Below are 22,049 nucleotides of genomic sequence, written 5' to 3'. Positions count from 1 at the left end.
AAAGAGGGCTGCCCTTATAAAAGAAGCCCAAAAGGGCTCTCTCTCCCTCCTTCCGTCATGTGAGGACGCAGCAGAAAGATAGCTGTCTATGAACCAGGAAGAGGGCCCTCACCAGACATTCAATCTGCAGGTGCCATGATCTTGGACTTCCAGAACTATGAGAAATAAGTGTCCGTTGTTTATAAGCTATGACATTTCTGTTAAAGCATCCCGAACAGATGAAGACAGCTGGGATCACTCATTTGGGCTGGAATTTCCAAGATGGCCTTATTTGCATGTTTAGTGCCTTGTGGGAGCTGGGCCTCTCTAGCTACAAGGTAAGGCTTCTTCCCTGGTGCTGCAGGGCTCCAAGAGCGGAGGTGCAGAGGCCAACAGGTCTCTAAAGGGCTAGGCCACAACTGGCACAGCATTTCTTCTGTTACATTCTATTGGTCAAAGTAAGTCACTAGCCAGCCAAGGTTCAAGGGCAGGAGTAGCGTGCGTGTATATAATGTACCACAGTAAGAAAAGTGGGGGGTGCAATTTTTGCTTTCAAAATTTAGCTGAGGTTATTTGCCTTTTAAGGTGAACAAAATGCCATTTAACAACTAACCTTGGGAACAATAAGGGTAAAGAGATTGGAAATCACCGTCTGAGGAATTTCATACTTGAAATAAATTGGTGACCGGCCACCTTAAGGTGGAGGAGAGAAAAGAGAGGGAGGGATACAATTTCTGAAAGAAGGGTTTAGCAATGTGTTTTTCTTGAAACGCACAGAGAAGGGAGAGTAGTCCTCATCTGAATACTTACTAAGGGAATGGAATTCAAAGTCTGGCAAATGTTGTCCTTGGTGCCTTGGCTCCCCTGCCTCTCCCTCCAGCGGGGAGGAAGCAGCAGAGAATGGCGGGAGAGCGGGGGTCCAAGAAGCTGAGAGCACACCCTTTCTTGTCCAAACCAAGTCCCCAAACAGCTCTGTGTAAAGGGTTTACTGAAGGCTTGGGGCTAACTAGAGAGAATAACAATATGGTGGGGGATCCACAAACTGGATACTGTGGTGGTTCCCAAAGCCCAAGGAAAAGAAAAAAACAAGAAAGAAGCAACCCTTCTACAGGGGCCCTAGTCTTTCTTATCTTGAAATCCGCCTTTTATTCCCTTCTCTCCAAGAAAGCACTCCTTCCTTAATCCTTCCCAGTGCGCATTTTCACACACACACACACACACACACACACACACACACACCCAGATGCGTCCATGTAGGTAAGAAATGGAACCTTCACAGACAGTGAGCTTGCTGCTCCCAGCTACTTAGAGAACCAGCAGGTGTTGTGAAATTACCATCTTCTCTTACCCGATTAAACCAGATTCAATTCTTTTTTTAAAGATATTTTTAAAAATTTTTAAGTAATCTCTACACCCAACATGGGGCGCAAACTCACAACCCCAAGATCAAGAGTCGCACGCTCTACTGACTGAGCCAGCTAGGTGCCCCAGATTAAATTCTTAACAATAACAGAATTATCGAGCACTTGCCATGTGCTAGATGCCACTCCAAGCATATAAATATTAGTGCATTTAAATCTCACAACAGTCCTATGGGAACAGTTATTATCTCCAACCTTGATGTGAGGGCAGTGAAGCACAGAGAGGTTAAGTAACTTATCCAAGGACACACAGTACCACAGACACAAAAGGTACTGTGTGATCTTTTCCCCTTGACAAGCAGTGATTCTCAACCCGATAATTCCCAGAGCTCACACTCCTGAACCTGAACAGTGCAGCCTCTCTTTTGTAGGGCTTCCTCTCCTACCACCTTCTCTGTCAGGAAGCCAGCAGTTGACAAACTCATTCTTCTGGTAAGGGTCAGCCCCTGGACGTGTAAACACTATTTTCTTCTAGTTGGGTATGTGTAAAAAGAGTAAGGATAATTTTGTTAACAGTGGCTATTTCTGGGTGCTGGAATAAAGGGCCACTTTTAAAAATATGTATTTTTTGTAATTGATATGTATTTCCTCAGTAATTTTTTAGAAGTCCCCCACAGTCTTTCTTGCTCTTCTCAGTGCCCTAACCTCCTCCCGGGGCTAACATGAGCATAGATGGGCTTCAAGAACAAGGTGTACCTTGAAAACATTGCTTCGGATATAAAGTCTAACCACGACACTCTGTTTTATTGGAATAAAATGTAGAATAAAATGTGTAGAATGAAATGTCTCTCCTCCCACTTTAAATATGGCACCTGGATCTGTATTAATCAAGGACAAGTTTCTTCAGGGGAAGTGAGTATGGTTTCCTCTGGGATAGGAAGTAATTTAACCAGTATGTAGGAGGGTGGATGTCTCGGGTACAGGTGCATCGTGTCACGGTTTCCACAGTCCTAGGTGCTATAATCTTCCCACCGCCCACTGCATGTGACAGAGCTCAGTTCCACAGCTGCCTGGGATGTCTATGAAAGCTGCTAAAAAAAGGAAAAAAGAAAGAAAAATGAAACAAACCTTTAGTCCTTCCGTCTATCTTAGCACCTGTGAGGCTCCCCTGGTTCAAAGTAGAGCATGTGCAACTGATTCCTGGAAATAGGGGCCCATGGACTTGATGGGCCAAGTGGTTGGGCTTTCCAATGGGGCAGCCCAAAAGAAGGGTCTCAAGCGGAACTTTCATGAAGGCAGGTTTAGGTCACTGGATGTGGTGGCTTAGAGTCTAGACCTTCTTGGGCCACAGTTGGAGGCAATGTGCCTTCCTAACACAAAGTAGGAGATAATGGTCGCATTGTACCATACTGGGTCCCGCCAGGGGTCCCGGGAAGAATGCTGTAGCAAGTCATGGACATTCTCCTTAGGGGCTGCTGTTAAAGGTTGATTAAGCTGTCATTTGGGGATAGCTCTTAATTCTGCCAAGAGTGAAAAAACTAAAACTTAGCCATATTTCTTTGACTTAAGTTCTGGGCCCCCTAAGAGACCCAGGACTCTTGGGATGGAGGTACATCAGACTTCTTTTTTATTTTAGATTCTAGTGAGGTCTTGGGTATCCTAACATACTTTTAATTTTTTTAATTTAAATTCAATTTAATTAACATACACTATTATTCATTTCAGAGGTAGAATTCAGTGATCCATCACTTACATATAACACCCACTGCCCATTACATCACGTGCCTTCCTTAATGCCCATCACCCAGTTACCTCATCTTTCCACCCACCTCCCCTTTGTTCTCTATAGTTAAGTCTCTTATGGTGTGTCTCCCTCTCTATTTTCATCTTATTTTATTTTTCCTTCCCTTCCCCTATGTTCATCTGTTTTGTTTCTTAAATTCCACGTCTGAGTGAAATCATATGGTGTTTGTCTTTCTCTGACTAACTTATTTCACTTAGTATAATACCCTCTAATTCCATTGGTTATCCTGACATATTAAGAGCACCTCCAAGAAGAGCATAACTGACTTTAATACATAAACTCCCACTCATAAGAACCCTAGTTCTTGAAGGTAACTTATTGACTTTTACAATCAATGAGAGTCATGGTGAGTCATACACTGAAAGGATCATCTTGTGATGTTGAGAGGGAAAGTGGACCCACCTAGACAGACCCACTTTGAGACAGGTTGATACTTGCTATAGAGTATTGTTGGTCCTCCCTCTGCATGTTCCCTCACCCAAGCTGTGTTCTGACTTCTATGTGAAGTCAGTCAGGTGTGGCCACAGAAGGAAACACAGGAGAGGCTCAGGAAAACAAAGTTTATTATACTCCCAAGTCCTAGAGACTCAGGAGGCAGAGCACAGCATGCAGGGCCACATGGGAAAGCACCGGTGTCAGGCAAAAGGAAAAAGGGGCAAGAGTGAGGGGAGAGCCGAGGCTACAGCCTTTATTGAAGTCTCTGCAGGAAAAACAAGGCAGGGCAGAGTAAACAGTTTAGGATTGACTAATTTGAATAATTTCTATGGGCTCTAAACTATGGGGGAGGGTCTCTCATTGCCTAGTGCCTGGCCCTGGGATGATTAAGGCAGAGGAATATTGCCTGTTGGAGTGCACAGGCCCGATAGAGGAGGTATGGCTCTGGATTGGTTAATTTGCAAATCAAAGGCATGCTCCCCCTGAGCATGCTATCGCTAAGAATTGGCTCGCCCCAGGATGGGTAGTCTCCTCAGCCAGAAAGTTATTTCAGATATCAAAACATCATAGTATACAGAAAATTAAAAATACAAACAGCACAGGCTATTGCTACATAACAAATGACCCCAAATTTAGCAGCTTAATATAAGCATTATCTCATAGTTTCTGTGAGTCAGGATTTCAGGAATGGTTTCGCTTGGTGATTCTGTCTTGAAGTTGCAGTCAAGATGGTGGTCTACAGTGATCTGAAGACTCAGTTGGAGGAAGATCAGTTTCTAAGCCTACTCGCAGGATTATTGGTAAGAAGCTTTATTTCCTTGCTAGGGATTGAAAGGAAGATTGAGCTCCTCATCACAGGGTCCTATCCCATGGGTTGCTCCAGTGTCCTCACCACATGGCAGCAGGCTTCCCCCAAAACAGGTGAGTCAAGAGAAAAGGCAAAGAGGAAGTCATAATGCATTTTATCACCTATTTTCAGAATTCACAGTTCTTCACTTCTGCTGCATTTTATTTGCTAGAAGTGATTTACTAAGCTGCGTCCACACTCAGGGAGAAGGAAGGAGTATCAAAGAAGTAAAAACATCACAAAGTCTAACACCAACTTGATCTCCACAAAATCAGCCCAAGGGCATTTTAATAAGGGCCATGCTGTCCTAGTTTGCCCCAGATCCAATGATTCGGTCTTTTGAAGACCATGAATTTTAAACCATGAACTTCTTCCATTTATGGATTAGAGATCTAGGATTTGGGGGTGAATCGAGGTGAATCTGGTTTGGGGTCTGCACAAAGGTGAGGCTCCCAAGTCTCCCAGGGTAAGGTTTCAGAAAGCTGTGCTTTAAAGACTAGGGGTACAATGAAAGGGCATCGAGATGGGTTGAGATATGATGGACGAGGGTGCTATCAACCCCTCGTTTGTAGAGTGGGCTTTCTCCTTAGAGCTACCCCTATAGATGAGCTATGGTGTTTATCAAACATTACCAAACATCACTGTACATAAAGGAAAAATGTAAATGAGTTCAAAGAGGAGGAAGATGATTTAAAATGTTTGAGTAAATCAACAAAGGTAGAAGATGTGGAATTAAAAATATGTGTGTGCCTTTAAAGAAAATTCGGAATAAAAAATGCGTCTGCTTAAATTCCAGTAGTGGGTCATCCTACAATATACCTGATCAGTGCTCCCCAAAACTGTTAAGGTGATCAAAAACAACAAAAGTCTGAGAAACCGTCACAGCCACAAGGAGTCTAAGGAAACATGACGACTAATTGTAATGTAGTACCCTGGATAGATTCCTGGACTAGAAAAAGACATTAGATAAAAACTAAGGTAATCTGGAGGGCCCTGGGTGGCTCAGTTGTTAAGCATCTGCCTTCGGCTCAGGGCGTGATCCTGATGTTCTGGGATCGAGCCCCACATCAGGCTCCTCTGCTGGGAGCCTGCTTCTTCCTCTCCCACTCCCCCCTGCTTGTGGTCCCTCTCTCACTGGCTGTCTCTCTCTGTCAAATAAATAAATAGAATCTTAAAAAAAAAAAACTAAGGAAATCTGAGTAAACTATGGACTTTAGTTCATAATAATGTATCAATACTGGTTCATTAATAGTAACAAATGTACCATACTAATGTAACGTGTTAATAATAAACTGGATATGAGGTGTATGAGAACTCTGTACTATCTTCTCAATTTTCCTGTAAATCTAAAAATGTTCTAAGAAAGTCTACTAAAACCAATATGTGTTTTTGCCCTATACTGACTAAAATCCTATACAGAGAGGAAAACATCTCTCTGAGCATTAGCTTATCAGTGATATGCTGTGAATATTTTTACTTTGAGCTTGAAAAGGTAACAGAAAAATTAAAAGTGACTCATCAAGTTTAAGTAAGTTCCTAATATAATTAAATTGCTCAAGTGGCAGAGTTGTGTTTCTGGGGTTTCTTTTAATTCAAATAGAGTATTACATAAAGACTCTTGTGATCAATAAAGACTGGACATCTACAAGAAACTAACTTCTAAGCTTGAGAAAATTGCTTAGAATCAGAAAAAATTGCTTTTATGAGAAATTGTGCTTGTTTATAAAACATGTTTTTTTAAAAGTTAAGTCACATCACCAATGCATGATTTTCCAACCTTTTTTCCCTTCCCAAAAGCAAGCAAGCAAGCAAACAAAACTATTGGGATCTATAGATGATTAGGATTCCCCTTTTACAAGGTAATAAGACAAATTAAAAAATCAAAGTGTTTTTAACAGTTTACTAAACATTAAGCAGAACATTGCTTTTGCCTTAAACTAAGGCTAATAGAATACTGAACCTAAGAAATCAGAAATAAGGTACTTTAAGCAGGGAATATATAGAAGTTAAAAGTAATAGATCAAAATGTAAGATATTTGGAGCCCAAAAAAGTGAAACAAAGTGGATGAGATTTAAAATAAAAGATAGAGCCAGAAGCCAATAAACTTTTTTTTTTAAGATTTTATTTATTTATGTGGCAGAGAGACAGCCAGCGAGAGAGGGAACACAAGCACGGGGAGTGGGAGAGGAAGAAGCAGGCCCCCAGCGGAGGAGCCCGATGTGGGACTCGATCCCAGAACATCAGGATCACGCCCTGAGCCGAAGGCAGACGCTTAACGACTGCGCTACCCAGGCGCCCCCAGAAGCCAATAAACTTTTGAAAATAAAAGTGAAGATTAATATTTAATGAGAGTTTAATTTATCTATTTATATATAAATATGACCATCAATGCTATTTATAAAAGCAACAAGTTGTTCAACAATAAGAAAACAATTATAATGCTTCTATAAACTGGAAAAATGTGTTGGTATTTTTAAAAAAAATCATCTTTTTGGGGTGCCTGGGTGGCCCAGTGGTTAAGTGTCTGCCTTCGGCTCAGGTCATGATCTCAGGGTCCTGGGATCGAATCCCACATTGGGCTCCTTGCTCAGCGGGGAGCCTGCATCTCCCTCTGCCTGATGCTCGCTCTGCTTGTGCCCTGTCTCTCTCTCTCAAATAAATAAATAAAATCTTAGAAAAAATATGAAATAAAACAAATAGAGTTGTTCCATCAGTGCTAATCCAAGTGTGATCTGTGAATAGGTATTTGTCCTTAAATAAAGGACATAAAGCTTATAATATAACGTGCAAAAGGCTTGGTCTGTACCAACCGTGGGGGATACTTGCTCCCCCGAGGTAGGCTGGAATGTCCTCTCACCTCTTCCCTGAGTTGGAATCACAAGGTCAAAAAGTCTCCCAGGAAGAGGTGGACCAGGTCAGCTTCAACACATTTCCTGGACATCTCAGGCAGGTATGGAATCAGAGACCAATATGCTTTTCATAGTCCTGGCAATTTTTTTAAAAGATTTTATTTATTTATTTATTTATTTATTTATTTATTTATTTATTTATTTATTTATTTGACAGAGAGAGTGAGCACAAGCAGGGGGAGCGGCAGAGGGAGAAGCAGGCTCCCCGTTGAGCAGAGAGCCCCACATGGGGCTTGATCCCAGACACTCAACTGATTGAGACACCCAGGTGCCCCCATAGTCCTTGGTATTTGATCCTACTAACCACATAGCATGGGATAAAGCAGAAGATGCTCAAATACACGGCCAGAAGATTCTCCTCTGCCTGCAGTCCAGGTATGCCCTTCACAAACCGGAAGATTGAATGGGACCACTGGAATGATGACTTAGGGGTTGTTGACTCCTCAACTTGGAGTCTTTCAGCCTCATGAAGCCAGTAGCAGAGCGCAAGCAGAGGGACTTTAAAATATGCCCTGGGATGGATGTGCACACGGTTGTTACAGCTATGGTAGTTGAAGCCAGAAATGTATTTACCGGATTTGGGGTGGTTATAATCTAATATTAATAGTATAATGCTTCTGACACTTTCTCAAAGATGTTTCAATTCCAGGTGAATAAATATTAGCTATAAAGTTTTGCTAAATCTTTTGTAGTGAATTTGAGACTCCTCTGCTGAACTGTGGCATTTGGGGATTGGTGCCCGTTTCCTTAGTGAGAGAAGTGCTCTCCTGGTAGGTCACCCCTGCCAAGAGCCGTGTTTCCTGTTGTATAGTTCAGTGTTGTTACATGAGAAACAACTGGGTGATGGTAAGATCTACTGTGGTTATGTTGAAAGAATTCTCTCTCTTTTTTAAAGATTTATTTGAGAGAGAAAGAGAGAGAAAGTGAATGAGTGTGGGAAGGAGCAGAGGGAGAGGGAAAGAGAGAGTCCCAAGCAGACTCCCTGCTAAGTGCGGAGCCTGACATGGGGCTCAATCTCAAGACCCTGAGATCATGACCTGAGCCAAAACCAGGAGTTGGAAACTTAACCAACTGAGCCACCCAGGCGCCCTTACTTTGTGAGGTTTTAAATGGCTTTGGCATGAAAAGGTTAACTGTGGATCATAAACAATGAAGGCTTTTCAGCAGAACAACCTTTTCTTATGTGGAAATTATAGGTACTAATAATTAACTATTTATCTTGGTGTTTAATATCATTTTTTCCTTCCTTCCTCTAGTAAAAACTGATGGGCTCAATGGCTCTTATGTGAGGAATTGAGGAATTTCATGTTAGAAATCAAGGACTCAGAAAGGGAGGCAGTATGATGTTGGCTAGAGAGTGTGTTGGTCAGCAATCTTGGATTGCAGGAGATATAAACCTCACTCAAACCAGCTTAAGCCAAAAAGGAAAGCCATCAGTTTGCACAACTGTCAGCTTCCAGTCCACAGTGACAAAAATCAAGATTGGCATGGTTAGATCAAGCACAGTCATTTGTAATTTGTCTCTCTATATCTCTCAACCCTCTCTCTTCTTTGCTGGTAGTTTCTGCAAGAGTTTTGACAAATTGAGACTGAGTGGATTAGATCACATGTGGACTCCTGAACTGTGGACTGTTCTGACTAGCCAGGCCTAGATCCTGTGTGCTCCCCTGGTTTTCACATTCAGGCAGTTGTGACGTGTAAGTCCTCTGAATGTCCTTGTCTTGATCCTGTAATTCAGGGATCATGCTTCTGTTAGAGGACGTCACCAGACTGCATGGATCAAGGCCTCAGGGGGGTGGTTGGGATTCACAGGCACCCTGTGCCCATCTGGAGCATAGCTTGCTGCAGACCCTGCTCCCGGGAGTGCTCACCCTTTGGCTGCTACCCCAAAGGAGCCTGAAGGCAGGAGTGGGGGACAGGACAGAACTGCTCGCCCTAGGAGGAGTTGATATCTGATCCCAATGTGGCAGATATGAGGAGCACTAGAAAAGTCCTCCTTGCTCCAAAGGGAGCTCCCCATCTGCTGGCTGATGCCTGAAATTCCACCGTCTTGCATTTGCTTTTAGCTCTTGTTAAGATACAAATATCCTTGAGAATGGAAAAACTTTAAGTTTCTATCAGGCATTCTTGGCAGGCCTGGGGCATTCACAGTGGGGAAACAAACTGAGCAAGAGGATGGAGATAGAAACAAGATTTCTGTGTGCTGGGGGCGCCTGGGTGGCATAGCAGTTAAGCGTCTGCCTTCAGCTCAGGGCGTGATCCCGGCGTTCTGGGATCAAGCCCCACATCAGGCTCCTCTGCTGGGAGCCTGCTTCTTCCACTCCCACTCCCCGTGCTTGTGTTCCCTCTCTCGCTGGCTGTCTCTATCTCTGTCAAATAAATAAATAAAATCTTAAAAAAAAAAAAAAGATTTCTGTGTGCTGGTGGTTTTCTTTTTCCAGTGCCTGCCACATACCAGGCCGCTACAGATGGGTTCCCTTTCCTCTGTTCCGCAAGTCACTGTTTTAAATTATGATAAAATATATACAATACAAAATTTACCATTTTCACCATTTTTAAGTGTGCAGTTCAGTGGCTTAAGTACATTTACGTTGTTGTGCAACCATCACCACCATCCATCTCCAGAGCTTTTTCGTCTTCCCAAATTGACACTGTATCCATTAAATAATAGGGTCACCATTTCCCCCCCTCACCCTAGCACCTGGTAATCATGATTCTACTTTCTGTGTCTCTGAATTCGACTACTGCACGTACTTGCTAGAAGTGAATCATCAGTATGTTTCCTTCACTTATCGTGCCTTCCAGCTTCATCTGTGTGTAACATGCATCAGAGTTTCATTCCTTTTTATTTATTTTTATTTTATTTTTTTTAAAGATTTTATTTATTTATGTGACACAGAGACAGCTAGCGAGAGAGGGAACACAAGCAGGGGGAGTGGGAGAGGAAGAAGCAGGCTCATAGCAGAGGAGCCTGATGTGGGGCTCGATCCCAGAATGCCGGGATCACGCCCTGAGCCGAAGGCAGACGCTTAACCGCTGTGCCACCCAGGCGCCTGATTCCTTTTTAAAGCTGAATAATATATCCCAACTTGGGTTGTTTCTACCTTTTGACTATTGTGAATAGTGCTACTGTGAACATGGGTGTACAAATATCTGTTCCAGTCCCTGCTTCACTTCTCTTGCGTATACACCCAGAACTGAAATTGCTGGATTGTATGGAACTCTATATTTAATTTTTTAAAATATTTTTAATTTAAATTAATTTAATTGACATATAATATTTATTTGTTTCAGAGGTACAGTCTGTGATTCATCAGTCTTATATAATACCCAGTGCTCATTACAACACATATCCTCCCCAATGTCCATCACCCAGTTACCTGATCCCCCCAACCCCCTTCCCTCCAGCAACCCTCAGTTTGTTTCCTAAGGTTAAGAGTCTCTGATGGTTTGTCTCCCTCTCTGGTTTCATCTTGTTTCGTTTTTTCCTCTCTTCCCCTATGATCCTGCCTTGTTTCTTAAATTCCACATATCAGTGAAATCATATGATAATTGTCTTTCTCTGATTGATTTATTTCACTTAACATAACACCCTCTAGTTCCATCCACATCATTGCAAATGGCAAGATTTCATTTTTTCATGGCTACGTAATATTTCATCGCATATATACACCACATCTTCTTTATCCATTCATCTGTCAATGGGCATCTGGGCTCTTTCCATCATTTGGCTATTGTGGACATTGCAGCTATAAACACTGGGGTGCAGGTGCCCTTTTGGGTCACTACATTTGTATCTTTGGGGTAAATACCCAGTATTGCCATTGCTGGGTTTTGGTAGCTCTATTTTCAACTTTTTGAGGAACCTCCATACTGTTTTCCATAGTGGCTACACCATTTTACATTCTCACCAACAATGCACATGGGTTCCAATTTCTCCACATTCTAACACTTATTTTCTCTTCTTTTCTTTCTTTTTTTTTTTTTAAATAATGGCTTTATTAATGCGTATGAAGTCGTTATCCCATTGTAGTTTTGATTTGCTCCTTAATGATTAGTGATGTTGAGCATCTTTTCATGTGTTTATTGTCCATTTGTGTATCTTCTTTGGAGAAATGTCTATGCATTGCCCATTTTTGAATTGGATTGTTTTTTATTGTTGAATTGTAGGAGTTCTTTATTTATTCTGGATATTAATCCATTATTAGATATGTGATTTGGACATACTTTCTCATCACTGAGTATGATGTTAGCTGTGGGGTTTCTTTTTATGGCCTTTATTATGTTGGGATAGTTTCCTTCTATTCCTAGTTTATTTAATGTTTTTCATCATAGAAAGGATATTAAATTATGTCAAATGCCTTTCCTGAGTCAATTGAGATGATTATGTATTTTTCTCCTCTTCATTCTGTTGATGTGGTATATTACATTGATTTTTGTATGTTCAACCATCCTTGCATTTGTGAAGTAAATTCTACTTTGTCATGGTATATAATCCTTTTAATATGCTGCTAAATTCAGTTCGCTAGTACTTTGTTGAGGATTTTTGCCTCAGTATTCATAAGGGATATCAATCCTTTAGGTTTCTTTTTTTTGTAGTGTCTTTGGTTTCGGTATCGGGGTCATGCTAGCCTCATAGAGTGAGTTATGATATGTTCCCTTTTCTTCAATTGTTTGGAAGAGTTTGAAAATGATTGGTTAGCTCTTCTTTATATGTTCGATAGAATTCCTCAGTGAGGGGTGCCTGGGTGGTTCAATAGTTAAGCGTCTGCCTTTGGCTCAGGGAGTGATCCCAGGGTCCTGGGATCGAACCCCACATCGGGCTCCCTGCTCCACTGGGAAGCCTGCTTCTCCCTCTCCCACTCCCCCTGCTTGTGTTTCCTCTCTCGCTGGCTGTCTCTATCTCTGTCAAATAAATAATTAAAATCTTAAAAAAAAAAAAAAAAAAGAATTCCTCAGTGAAACCATCTGGTCCGGGGGTTTTCTTTTGTTTGGAGGTTCTGGTCATTGATTCAGTCTCCTTCTTATAGTTCTTTTTTTTTTTTTTAAAGATTATATTTATTTATTTGACAGAAATAGAGACAGCCAGCGAGAGAGGGAACACAGCAGAGGGAGTGGGAGAGGAAGAAGCAGGCTCATAGCGGAGGAGCCCGATGTGAGGCTCGATCCCACAACGCCAGGATCACGCCCTGAGCCGAAGGCAGACGCTTAACCGCTGTGCCACCCAGGCGCCCCTCCTTCTTATAGTTCTATTCAGATTTCCTATGTCTTCATGATTCTGTTTTGATAGGTTTTGTGTTTCTGGGAATTTTTCCATGTCATCTGGGTTATTCAATTTGTCAGCATACAATTGTTCATAGTACTCTCTTTGGATATTTTTAATTTCTGTAGAATCGGTTGTAATTTCCCACCATGTATAATTTTTAAGCACACACCTGCATGCAAAGTGTACTTTGTTAGGCTCTGGAACCCATGAATATCATGGCCTCACAGACTTACAGTCCAGCGCACTTAAAATGTGATTTAGGGACAAAGTCGAATAACCTTCCACTTTTCAGAATTATGTTAAACATATATATATTTTGAGATATTGATTCATAAGTCACATTCAATGAAGGAAAGCCCTTATGATAGTCTTGTGAGCCCTTACTTGTTGTTAAAAGTCTCTGGTCTCAGACTATATCTGGCAAACAGTCTTGGAGACAGGACCAAATAGCAGCAGGTGCACTCCAGTCCAGCACTCCAAATGACACATACTTAAATTCAGGGCGGGGATGGGGCCCCTTTTCCCTTTCTATTCAGTATAATATCCACACAGTAGATGACACAAGGCACAGTAATCTTGAGGATACAGTTTGATGGGTTTTTACATATGTCTAGACCTGTGTAACCAACAGTAGATCTAAAATATTCCCATCTGCCAGAAAAATCCTTTATGTGTACATGAGACATGGAAGATTTGGGCTCTTAAAGCCTCAGTCTGGCAGCAGTGTAGAGTAAGGAGAGTGAGATGGGCTCTGAGTCTGCATCTGGGAGCCTTGCTGGAGGAGGCATCTATGAATTCTGCTCACTCTACTAGGAGTGGCTCCAATGGTCACGTGTTCTAAAAAATTAGTCATGGCCTGAGCCCTCCAACAAGCTCTACCTGTGCTACCAAAAACACCATACACATGCACATCACACCTGCTACACAGACCCATCCATTCAACATTCATGGGATTTGCAGGTCCTGACTTGGTGGAGTATCCGAAGATTAAAAAGCCACAGTCCTTGCGCTTCTGAAGGAGAGCCAGTGTTGCTATAGCTCACAGACCCCCAGAACTCATTTTCCAATTTTTTTAGATGTGGTTGACTGAAGCTGCCATATTCCTTTGTATCTTTCTTTGCTTCTCAGAAAACTCTAGCTCTTCCCTCCCCCTTCTTGTCATGGGCATCACTCACTCACCTGAAATTAGGTTGGCGGTGAGGTCATCTTGACTGATCATCTTGCTCTGCTCCTGCTTCTTCAGCCACAGCTGCTAGAGCTGCCAGCTTGCTTATTTGTCCAGAAAGTGGGTCCAGTGATGTGGTATTAGATGGATATCAGCTATTTAGCCTGGAGAGCATCCATTAGGGGGTAAGTTGATTACTATAGAGAGGGATTTTATAAGGAGGAAGTGGGACTGATTGTTCATTGTCTGCAAAAGAAGCAGTAAAGAAACAGGCTCAGGTTAAGAGAGGAAAGCTGGCATTTGGAGAGCAGGAAGAAAATCCTTGGTGAGAGAGTGCCAGTATGGTGCCACATGGCCTCCACCCCAGCCCTCTGAGAGGGGAGGACAGCAAGGCGGCAGCCCAGAGGAGTTTCTTAGTTCTCCTAACTCCAGGTGACAGGCAGGCCTGGGCTGGCACTCTTGTCCTTCTAACTGAACCGTTCCATGCTTCTATGATGTCACTGAAGAGAGAAGAATGGGGAGCTGGGCTTGGCTCCAGCTGCTCCAATTCCTCTCCTCTGGATTCTGATAGTTTTTGGGGTGAGGGGAGATGAGCTGAGTGATCACACGTGTCCCAGCTCAGTCTCCCCTCTAACCACCTCAGCCCCCACCACATTTATGGAGAGAAATTAGCCAGTGTGAGTCAACTTCACCGAAACAAGCACAGCATCTTTTATGAAGCTGATCAAAAGAACAACAATGAAAATAGCCTTTTATTCTTCTGTTTCTAGAAAACTTAAAGAACAAGAGAACTACATTCAAACTAATCTGGAAAAGAATATTTGTACAATCTGTGATTGTGAGAGTGGACGAGTCTTCTAGCTAACCCTATGAGCTTTGAAACCACAGCAATCACTTTCTTCATCCTCCTTCTAATTTGCTTCATTTGCATCCTCCTTTTATTGGTGGTTTTTTTATATAAATGGTATAAATCCATGCTGGTAAATTGGGATCAGATTTCAAGTCACACTAGCAAATGTATCTAGAAATAATATAAATCAATTTAAAATAGAGCAAATAATGCTATAGCTATTATTTACTTTTTCCGTCTCAGAATTTTAGAAATTCTAATTTCCTGTTTAAAAGTGAAGTTCCATGCCAAGTAAATCAAGACCATTCTTCTTCTGAATTTTTTGCTTATTCGTTTTCAGTTTCCAAAGCAGGAAAGATGAAGAGAGAGAAAAAAGTCCTTGTACAGATGCTAATGGAGGTGAAGATTGTTTGGCTGCTAATGCGGAGACAAATAATCCAAGAGACCAAGAAAAGTAAGTCTGTCTCATAGAATGCAATAGAAATCCATTCTGGGGTATGATAATGGTGGCTGACATGCATGAATTTTAAAAATCCTGCTAATTACCTAGGACCGTCCTGACACAAATCACGGACTTGAACGCACCCATGAGGCCTGGCATTCTTGTCCAGAGACGGAGTAAAGAAGAGGTGGTCACACCCTTAGAAAACAAAGAGAACATAGAAGAGGGGGAGGACAAAGTGAAAGAGAAGCAAGAGCCTAAGGAAACTGGAGGAAATGGTGAAGAGGTGATGCCCTTTTCTCCTCTCAAGGACCAGGTCAGAATTTGTTTGATTGAAAAGGTGGTAAATTATTTGGCTAGGAACAATGAGATGGTCTTGCCTGAACCTTAAGTTTATACTCGGAAGGAGCACAATGTCTACAGTCATCTAAACCTTCTTCTTAGTTCATCAGTTCATGTTATTAAGCCAGTCATGTATGCCAAATCTAGACACTTGCTCATTCTTCACTCTTACATTTGTGTTGTTCTTAATAATTCCCCTTCATTTTGCTTTTCTCAGAATCCTAGGATCTTAGAGCTGGTGGAGTCCTTGGAGATCATCTAGGGATCCAGCCCTCTCATGTTACAAATGAGAAAATGAGATGAATTGTTCAAGGTCATTCTTCCACCGCGGCCAAGCTCGGACCAGAGCCCATGTCCCTGTTCTGGTTCCAGGCTATACAACAGCACACAAACATTGCCTGGGCCTTCTTGAGCTCCCTGTCGGGACTCTCTGATAGGAACAGTTCACATCTTCCCTCAACACAAGGCCCATGCCCAGAGGCAGAACAATGGTTCGGGGGGCTCTTTTCTAACCATAGAGATATGAAAATGAGATCATGATGGATTATCACTGCTTTCCTGTATCATTTACAAACACTTCTGTTTCTCACTAACAATGTTTCTATATTTAATTTAAAATATAAACTAAATTAAAAATACAACATTTTTTAAAGTAGGACATGTTGCCTTCATAAATTGATCATTTATACTGTTTGTTCCATTCTCTTGCAGGATGAGGATTTGCAAAAACCACCCATACCTCTCACCAGAACTCCTTCAGCTGTTGAAAACCACAAAAGACCTTTAAAAGGAGTGACATTTTCTAGGGAGGTAATTGTTGTGGACCTTGGGAAGGAATACCCGACACCTCGAAGCTATACTCGAGAGCATAAAGAAAGAAAATGAGCTCAAAAAAAAGCTGAGAGTGAAAGAAATGTAAGCTTAGACTAACAGTGAAATGACTGGGGGTACAAGATCATGTTGAAACAGCAAAATATGGGGAATTAAGCAAATACAAATAGTATTTTACCTTTGTGCACAAAGAAGTGGGCTACATGCAAAATTCTGTAAGTAAAATACCCGGAGCTTGAATATAGTTTTTTTAAAATTCAAATCTGAGTTCAAGAAATTGATTGTATTAAGTGTCCTTAAAACACTACCTACTCAAACACTGTTCTAACATGTGAATAAAGTTATTTGTGTTTGTGCAGATGTCTGTTAGGTAAATCGTATTTAAGGGGAACTTTGGAAATAGCACGTTTCTTTTAATTCATGTTTTTAAATTTAAATTAATTAATTAACATATAATGTATTATTAGTTTCAGAGGTAAAGGTCCGTGGTTCATCAGTCTTGTATAACTCAGTGCTCATTACATCACGTGTCCTCCTTACTGTCCATCACCTAGTTACCCCGGCCCCATCCATCCCCCCCCCCCAGCAACTCTCAATTTGTTTCCTATGAAAAAGGGTCTCTTACGGTTTGTCTCCCTCTCTGATTTTGTCTTGTTTTATTTTTCCTCTCTTCCCCTATGATCCTCTGTTTTGTTTCTTAAATTCCACGTATCAGTGAAGTCATATAATAATTGTCTTTCTCTGATTGACTTATTTTGCTTAGCATAATACCCTCTAGTTCCATCCACGTCATTGCAAATGACAAGATTTCATTTTTTGATGGCTGAGTAGTATTCCATTGTATATATATTCCACATCTTCTTTATCCATTCATCTGTTGATGGACATCTGGGCTTTTCCATAGTTTGGCTATTGTGGACATTGCTGCTATAAACATTGGGGTGCAGGTGCCCCTTTGGATCACTACATTTGTATCCTTGGGGTAAATACCTAGTAGTGCAATTGCTGGGTTGTAGGGTAGCTCTATTTTCAACTTTCTGAGGAACCTTCGTACCATTTTCCAGAGTGGCTGTACCAGCTTGCATTCCCACCAACAGTGTAGGAGTGTTCCCCTTTCTCCACATCCTCACTAACATCTGTCATTTCCTGACTTGTTCATTTTAGCCATTCTGACTGGTGTGAAGTGGTATCTCATTGTGGTTTTGGGTTTTGATTTGTGTTTCCCTGATGCCGAGTGATGTTAAGCATTTTTTCATGTGTCTGTTAGCCATTTATATATCTTCTTTGGAGAAATGGCTGTTCCTGTCTTCTGCCCATTTCTTGATTGGATTATTTGTTCCTTGGGTATTGAGTTTGAAAAGTTCTTTATACATTTTGGATACTAACCCTTTATCTGATATGTCATTTGCAAATAAATTCTCCCATTCTGTCAGTTGTCTTTTGGTTTTATCGACTCTTTCCTTTGCTGTACAAAAGCTTTTTATCTTGATGAAACCCCAATAGTTCATTTTTGCCTTTGTTTCCCTTGCGTTTGGAGACATGTCTAGCAAAAAGTTGCTGTGGCTGAGGTCACAGAGGTTACTGCCTGTGTTCTCCTCCAGTATTTCGATGGATTCCTTTCTCGCATTTAGGTCTTTCATCCATTTTGAGTCTATTTTTGTGTACGGTGTAAGAAAATGGTCCATTTTCATTCTTCTCCATGTGGCTGTCCCATATTCCCAACACCATTTGTTGAAGAGACTGTTTTTTTTCCATTGGATATTCTTTCCTGTTTTGTTGAAGATTAGTTGACCATACAGTTGAGGGTCCATTTCTGGGTTCTCTATTCTATTCCATTGATCTGTGTGTCTATTTTTGTGCCAGTACCATACTATCTTGATGATTACAGCTTTGTAATAGAGTTTGAAGTCTGAAATTGTGATGCCTCCGGCTTTGGTTTTCTTTTTCAACATTCCTTTGGCTATTCGAGGTCTTTTCTGGTTTCATACAAATTTTAGGATTATTTGTTCCAGCTCTGTAAAAAATGTTGACGGTATTTTTTTTTTAAGATTTTATTTATTTATTTGACAGAGAGAGACACAGCCAGAGAGAGAGGAAACACAATCAGGGGGAGTGGGAGAGGAAGAAGCAGGCTCCCAGTGGAGCAGGGAGCCCGATGCGGGGCTTGATCCCAGGGTCCTGGGGTCAAGCCCCGGGCTAAAGGCAGACGCTTAATGACTGAGCCACCCAGGTGCCCCTGTTGATGGTATTTTGATAGCCATTGGATTGAATGTGTAGAAGCATGTTCTGGGAAGCATAGATATTTTAACAATATTTGTTCCTCCAATCCATGAGCATGGAACGTTTTGCCATTTCTTTGTGTCTCCCTCACTTTCTTTCCTGAATGTTCTATAGTTTTCAGAGTACAGATCCTTCACCTCTTTGGCTAGGTTTATTCCTAGGTATCTTATGGTTTTTGGTATAATTGTAAATAAGATCAACTCCTTAATTTCTCTTCTATCTCATTGTTAGTGTATAGAAATGCAACTGATTTCTGTGCACTGATTTTATGTCCTGCCACGTTGCTGATTTCCATATGAGTTCTAGCAATTTTGGGGTGGAGTCTTCTGGGTTTTCCACATAGAGGATCATGTCATCTGCGAAGAGTGAGAGTTTGACTTCTTCTTTGCCTATTTGGATGCCTTTTATTTCTTTTTATTTTCTGATTGCTGAGGCTAGGACTTCTAGTACTGTGTTGAACAACAGCGGTGAGAGTGGACATCCCTGTCGTGTTCCTGACCTTAGGGAAAAAGCTCTCAGTTTTTCCTCATTGAGAATGATATTCGCTGTGGGCTTTTCATATGTGGCTTTTATGATATTGAGTTATGTACCCTCTATGCCTACACTGTGGAGAGTTTTAATCAAGAAAGGATGCTGTATTTTGTCACGTGCTTTTTCTGCATCTATTGAGAGGATCATATGGTTCTTATCCTTTCTTTTATTAATGTGGTGTGTCACGTTGATTGATTTGCAGATGTTGAACCACCCCTTCAGCCCAGGAATAAATCCCACTTGGTGGGATATATTCATGGTGAATAATCCTTTTAATGTACTGTTGGATCCTATTGGCTAGTATCTTGGTGAGAATTTTTGCATCCATGTTCGTTCGGGATATTGGTCTGTAATTCTCCTTTTTAGTGGGGTCTTTGTCTGGTTTGAGGATCAAGGTAATGCTGGCCTCATAGAATGAGTTTGGAAGTTTTCCTTCCTTTTTTATTTTTGGAACAGTTTCAGAAGAATAGGTATTCATTCTTCTTTAGATGTTTGGTAGAATCCCTCTGGGAAGCCATCTGGCCCTGGATTTTTGTTTTTTGGGAAGTTTTTGATTACTGATTCCATTTCTTTGCTGGTTATTGGTATGTTCAGATTTTCTATTTCTTTTAGTTTCAGTTTTTTTTTTTTTAAAGATTTTATTATTTATTTATTTGACAGAGAGAGAGAGACAGCCAGCGAGAGAGGGAACACAAGCAGGGGGAGTGGGAGAGGAAGAAGCAGGCTCCCAGCGGAGGAGCCTGATGTGGGGCTCGATCCCAGAACGCCGGGATCACGCCCTGAGCTGAAGGCAGACGCTTAACGACTGAGCCACCCAGGCGCCCCTAGTTTCAGTTTTGGTAGTTTATATGTTTCTAGGAATTTATCCATTTCTTCCAAATTACCTAATTTTTTGGCATATAATTGCTCATAATATTCTCTAATAATTGTATTTCTTTGGTGTTGGTTGTGATCTCTCCTCTTCCATTCATGATTTTATTAATTTGGGTCTTTTTTCTTTTTGGTAAGTCTGGCTAGGGGTTTATCAATCTTGTTAATTCTTTCAAAGAACCAGCTCCTAGTTTTATTGACCTGTTCCCTGTTTTTTTTTTTTTTTCTATATCATTGATTTCTGCTCTGATCTTTATTCTTTCTCTTCTCCTGCTGTATTTAGGCTTGACTTGCTGTTCTTTTTCCAGCTTCTTTAGGTGTAGGCTTAGGTTCTGTATTTGGGACTTTCCTTGCTTCTGAGGAAGGCCTGCATTGCTCTATATTTCCTTCTTAGGACTGCCTTTGCTACATCCCGAAGGTTTTGAACTGTCATGTTTTCATTTTCATTTGCTTTCATGTGTTTTTTAAAATTCTTCTTTATTTCCTGGTTGACCCATTTATTCTTTAGTAGGATGTTTTTTAACCTCCATGTATTTGTGGTCCTTCCAAATTTTTTTCTTATGGTAGACTTCAAGTTTTACAGCAATGTGTCTGAATATATGCATGGTATTAATAAATAAAATCTTTTTAAAAAAGGGTGGGGTGCCTGGGTGGCTCAGTCGTTAAGCATCTGCCTTCGGCTCAGGGTGTGATCCCAGGGTCCTGGGATCGAGCCCCACATCGGACTCCTCTGCTGGAAGCCTGCTTCTTCCTCTCCTACTCCCCCTGCTTGTGTTCCCTCTCTCGCTGGCTGTCTCTCTCTCTGTCAAGTAAATAAATAAAATCTTTTAAAAAAAAAGTATGCATGGTATGATCACAGTCTTTTTTGTACTGCTTGAGTCCTGATTTGTGACGCAGTATGTAATCTATTCTGGACAATGTTCTATGCACATTTGAAAAGAATGTGTATTCTGCTGCTTTAGGATGAAATGCTCTGAATATATCTGTTAAGTCCATCTGGTCCAGTGTGTCATTCAAAGCCCTTGTTTTCTTGTTGATCTTCTCCTTAGATGATCTGCCCATTGCTGTGTGGGGGGTGTTCAAGTCCCCTACTATTATTGTATTATTAACAATGAGTTTCTTTAAGTTTGTTATTAATTGATTTATATATTTGGCTGCTCCCAAGTTAGGGGCATAAATATTTACAATTGTTAGATCTTCTTATTGGATAGACCGCATTATTATAATATACTGTCCTTCTTCATCTCTTGTTACATTCTTTGGTTTAAAATCTAGTTTATCTGATATAAGGATGGCTACTGAAGCTTTCTTTTGATGTCTATTAGCATAATAAAAATGGTTTTCTACCCCCTCACTTTCAATCTGGAGGGGTTTGGGGGTCTAAAATGAGTTTCTCCTGTTAGCAACATACCAATGGGTCTTTTTTTTTTTTAATCTATTCTGATACCCTTTGTCTTTTGATTGGAGCATTTAGTCCATTTACATTTAGAGTGATTATTGAAAGATATGAATTTAGTGCCATTGTATTACCTGTAAAGTTGCTGTTCCTGTAGATGGTCTCTGTGCCTTTCTGGTCTTTGTTACTTTTGGTCTGTCTTTAGCTCAAAGGATCCTCTTTAATATTTTTTGCAGGGCTGGTTTAGCATTCATGAATTCCTTTCGTTTTTGTTTGTCTTGGAAACAATCTTTTCTTCTATTCAGAATGAAAGTCTTGCTGGATAAAGTCTTCCTTCTTTGTAATTTGCAAGTTTCACAAATAATATGTCATTGCAGTGACCTATTTTTGTTGATTTTGAGGGGAGTTCTCTGCACCTCCTGGACTTGAAAGCCTGTTTCCTTCCCCAGAAAAGAGAAGTTCTCAGCTATAGTTTGTTTAAATAAACCTTCTGCCCCCTTTTTCCTGCTCTTCTTCTTCTGGGACTTCTATTATATGGATATTATTTTGTTTTATGAAATAGCCGAGTTCCCTAAGTCTACCTTCGTGATCTAATATTTTTCTTTCCCTCTTCTTGTAAGCTTCATTATTTTCCATAATTTTATCTTCTGTATTACCAATTCACTCTTTTGCTTCATTCATCCTCATTTTTATGGACTCCACTTGGGATTGCATCTCGGTTATAGCATTTCTAATTTCAC

General features: G+C 40.9%; 1 protein-coding gene across 1 annotated transcript; it reads left to right on the top strand.

The window, feature by feature from the left end:
* The first annotated feature begins 14,636 nt into the window (after positions 1–14,636).
* CUNH2orf74 (chromosome unknown C2orf74 homolog) lies at positions 14,637–16,286 on the top strand. The gene is made up of 4 exons (XM_008699906.1): positions 14,637–14,731; positions 14,958–15,071; positions 15,168–15,345; positions 16,113–16,286. The coding sequence occupies exons 1-4, from the start codon at positions 14,637–14,639 to the stop codon at positions 16,284–16,286; spliced, it is 561 nt and encodes a 186-aa protein (XP_008698128.1).
* Positions 16,287–22,049: the final 5,763 nt, after the last annotated feature.

The sequence above is a fragment of the Ursus maritimus genome, unplaced genomic scaffold (assembly GCF_017311325.1).
Source record: "Ursus maritimus isolate PB19 unplaced genomic scaffold, ASM1731132v1 scaffold_6, whole genome shotgun sequence".
NCBI lineage: Eukaryota > Metazoa > Chordata > Mammalia > Carnivora > Ursidae > Ursus > Ursus maritimus.
Note: the sequence above shows the minus strand (reverse complement) of the source record. Positions and strands in the feature narration are given on the sequence as shown.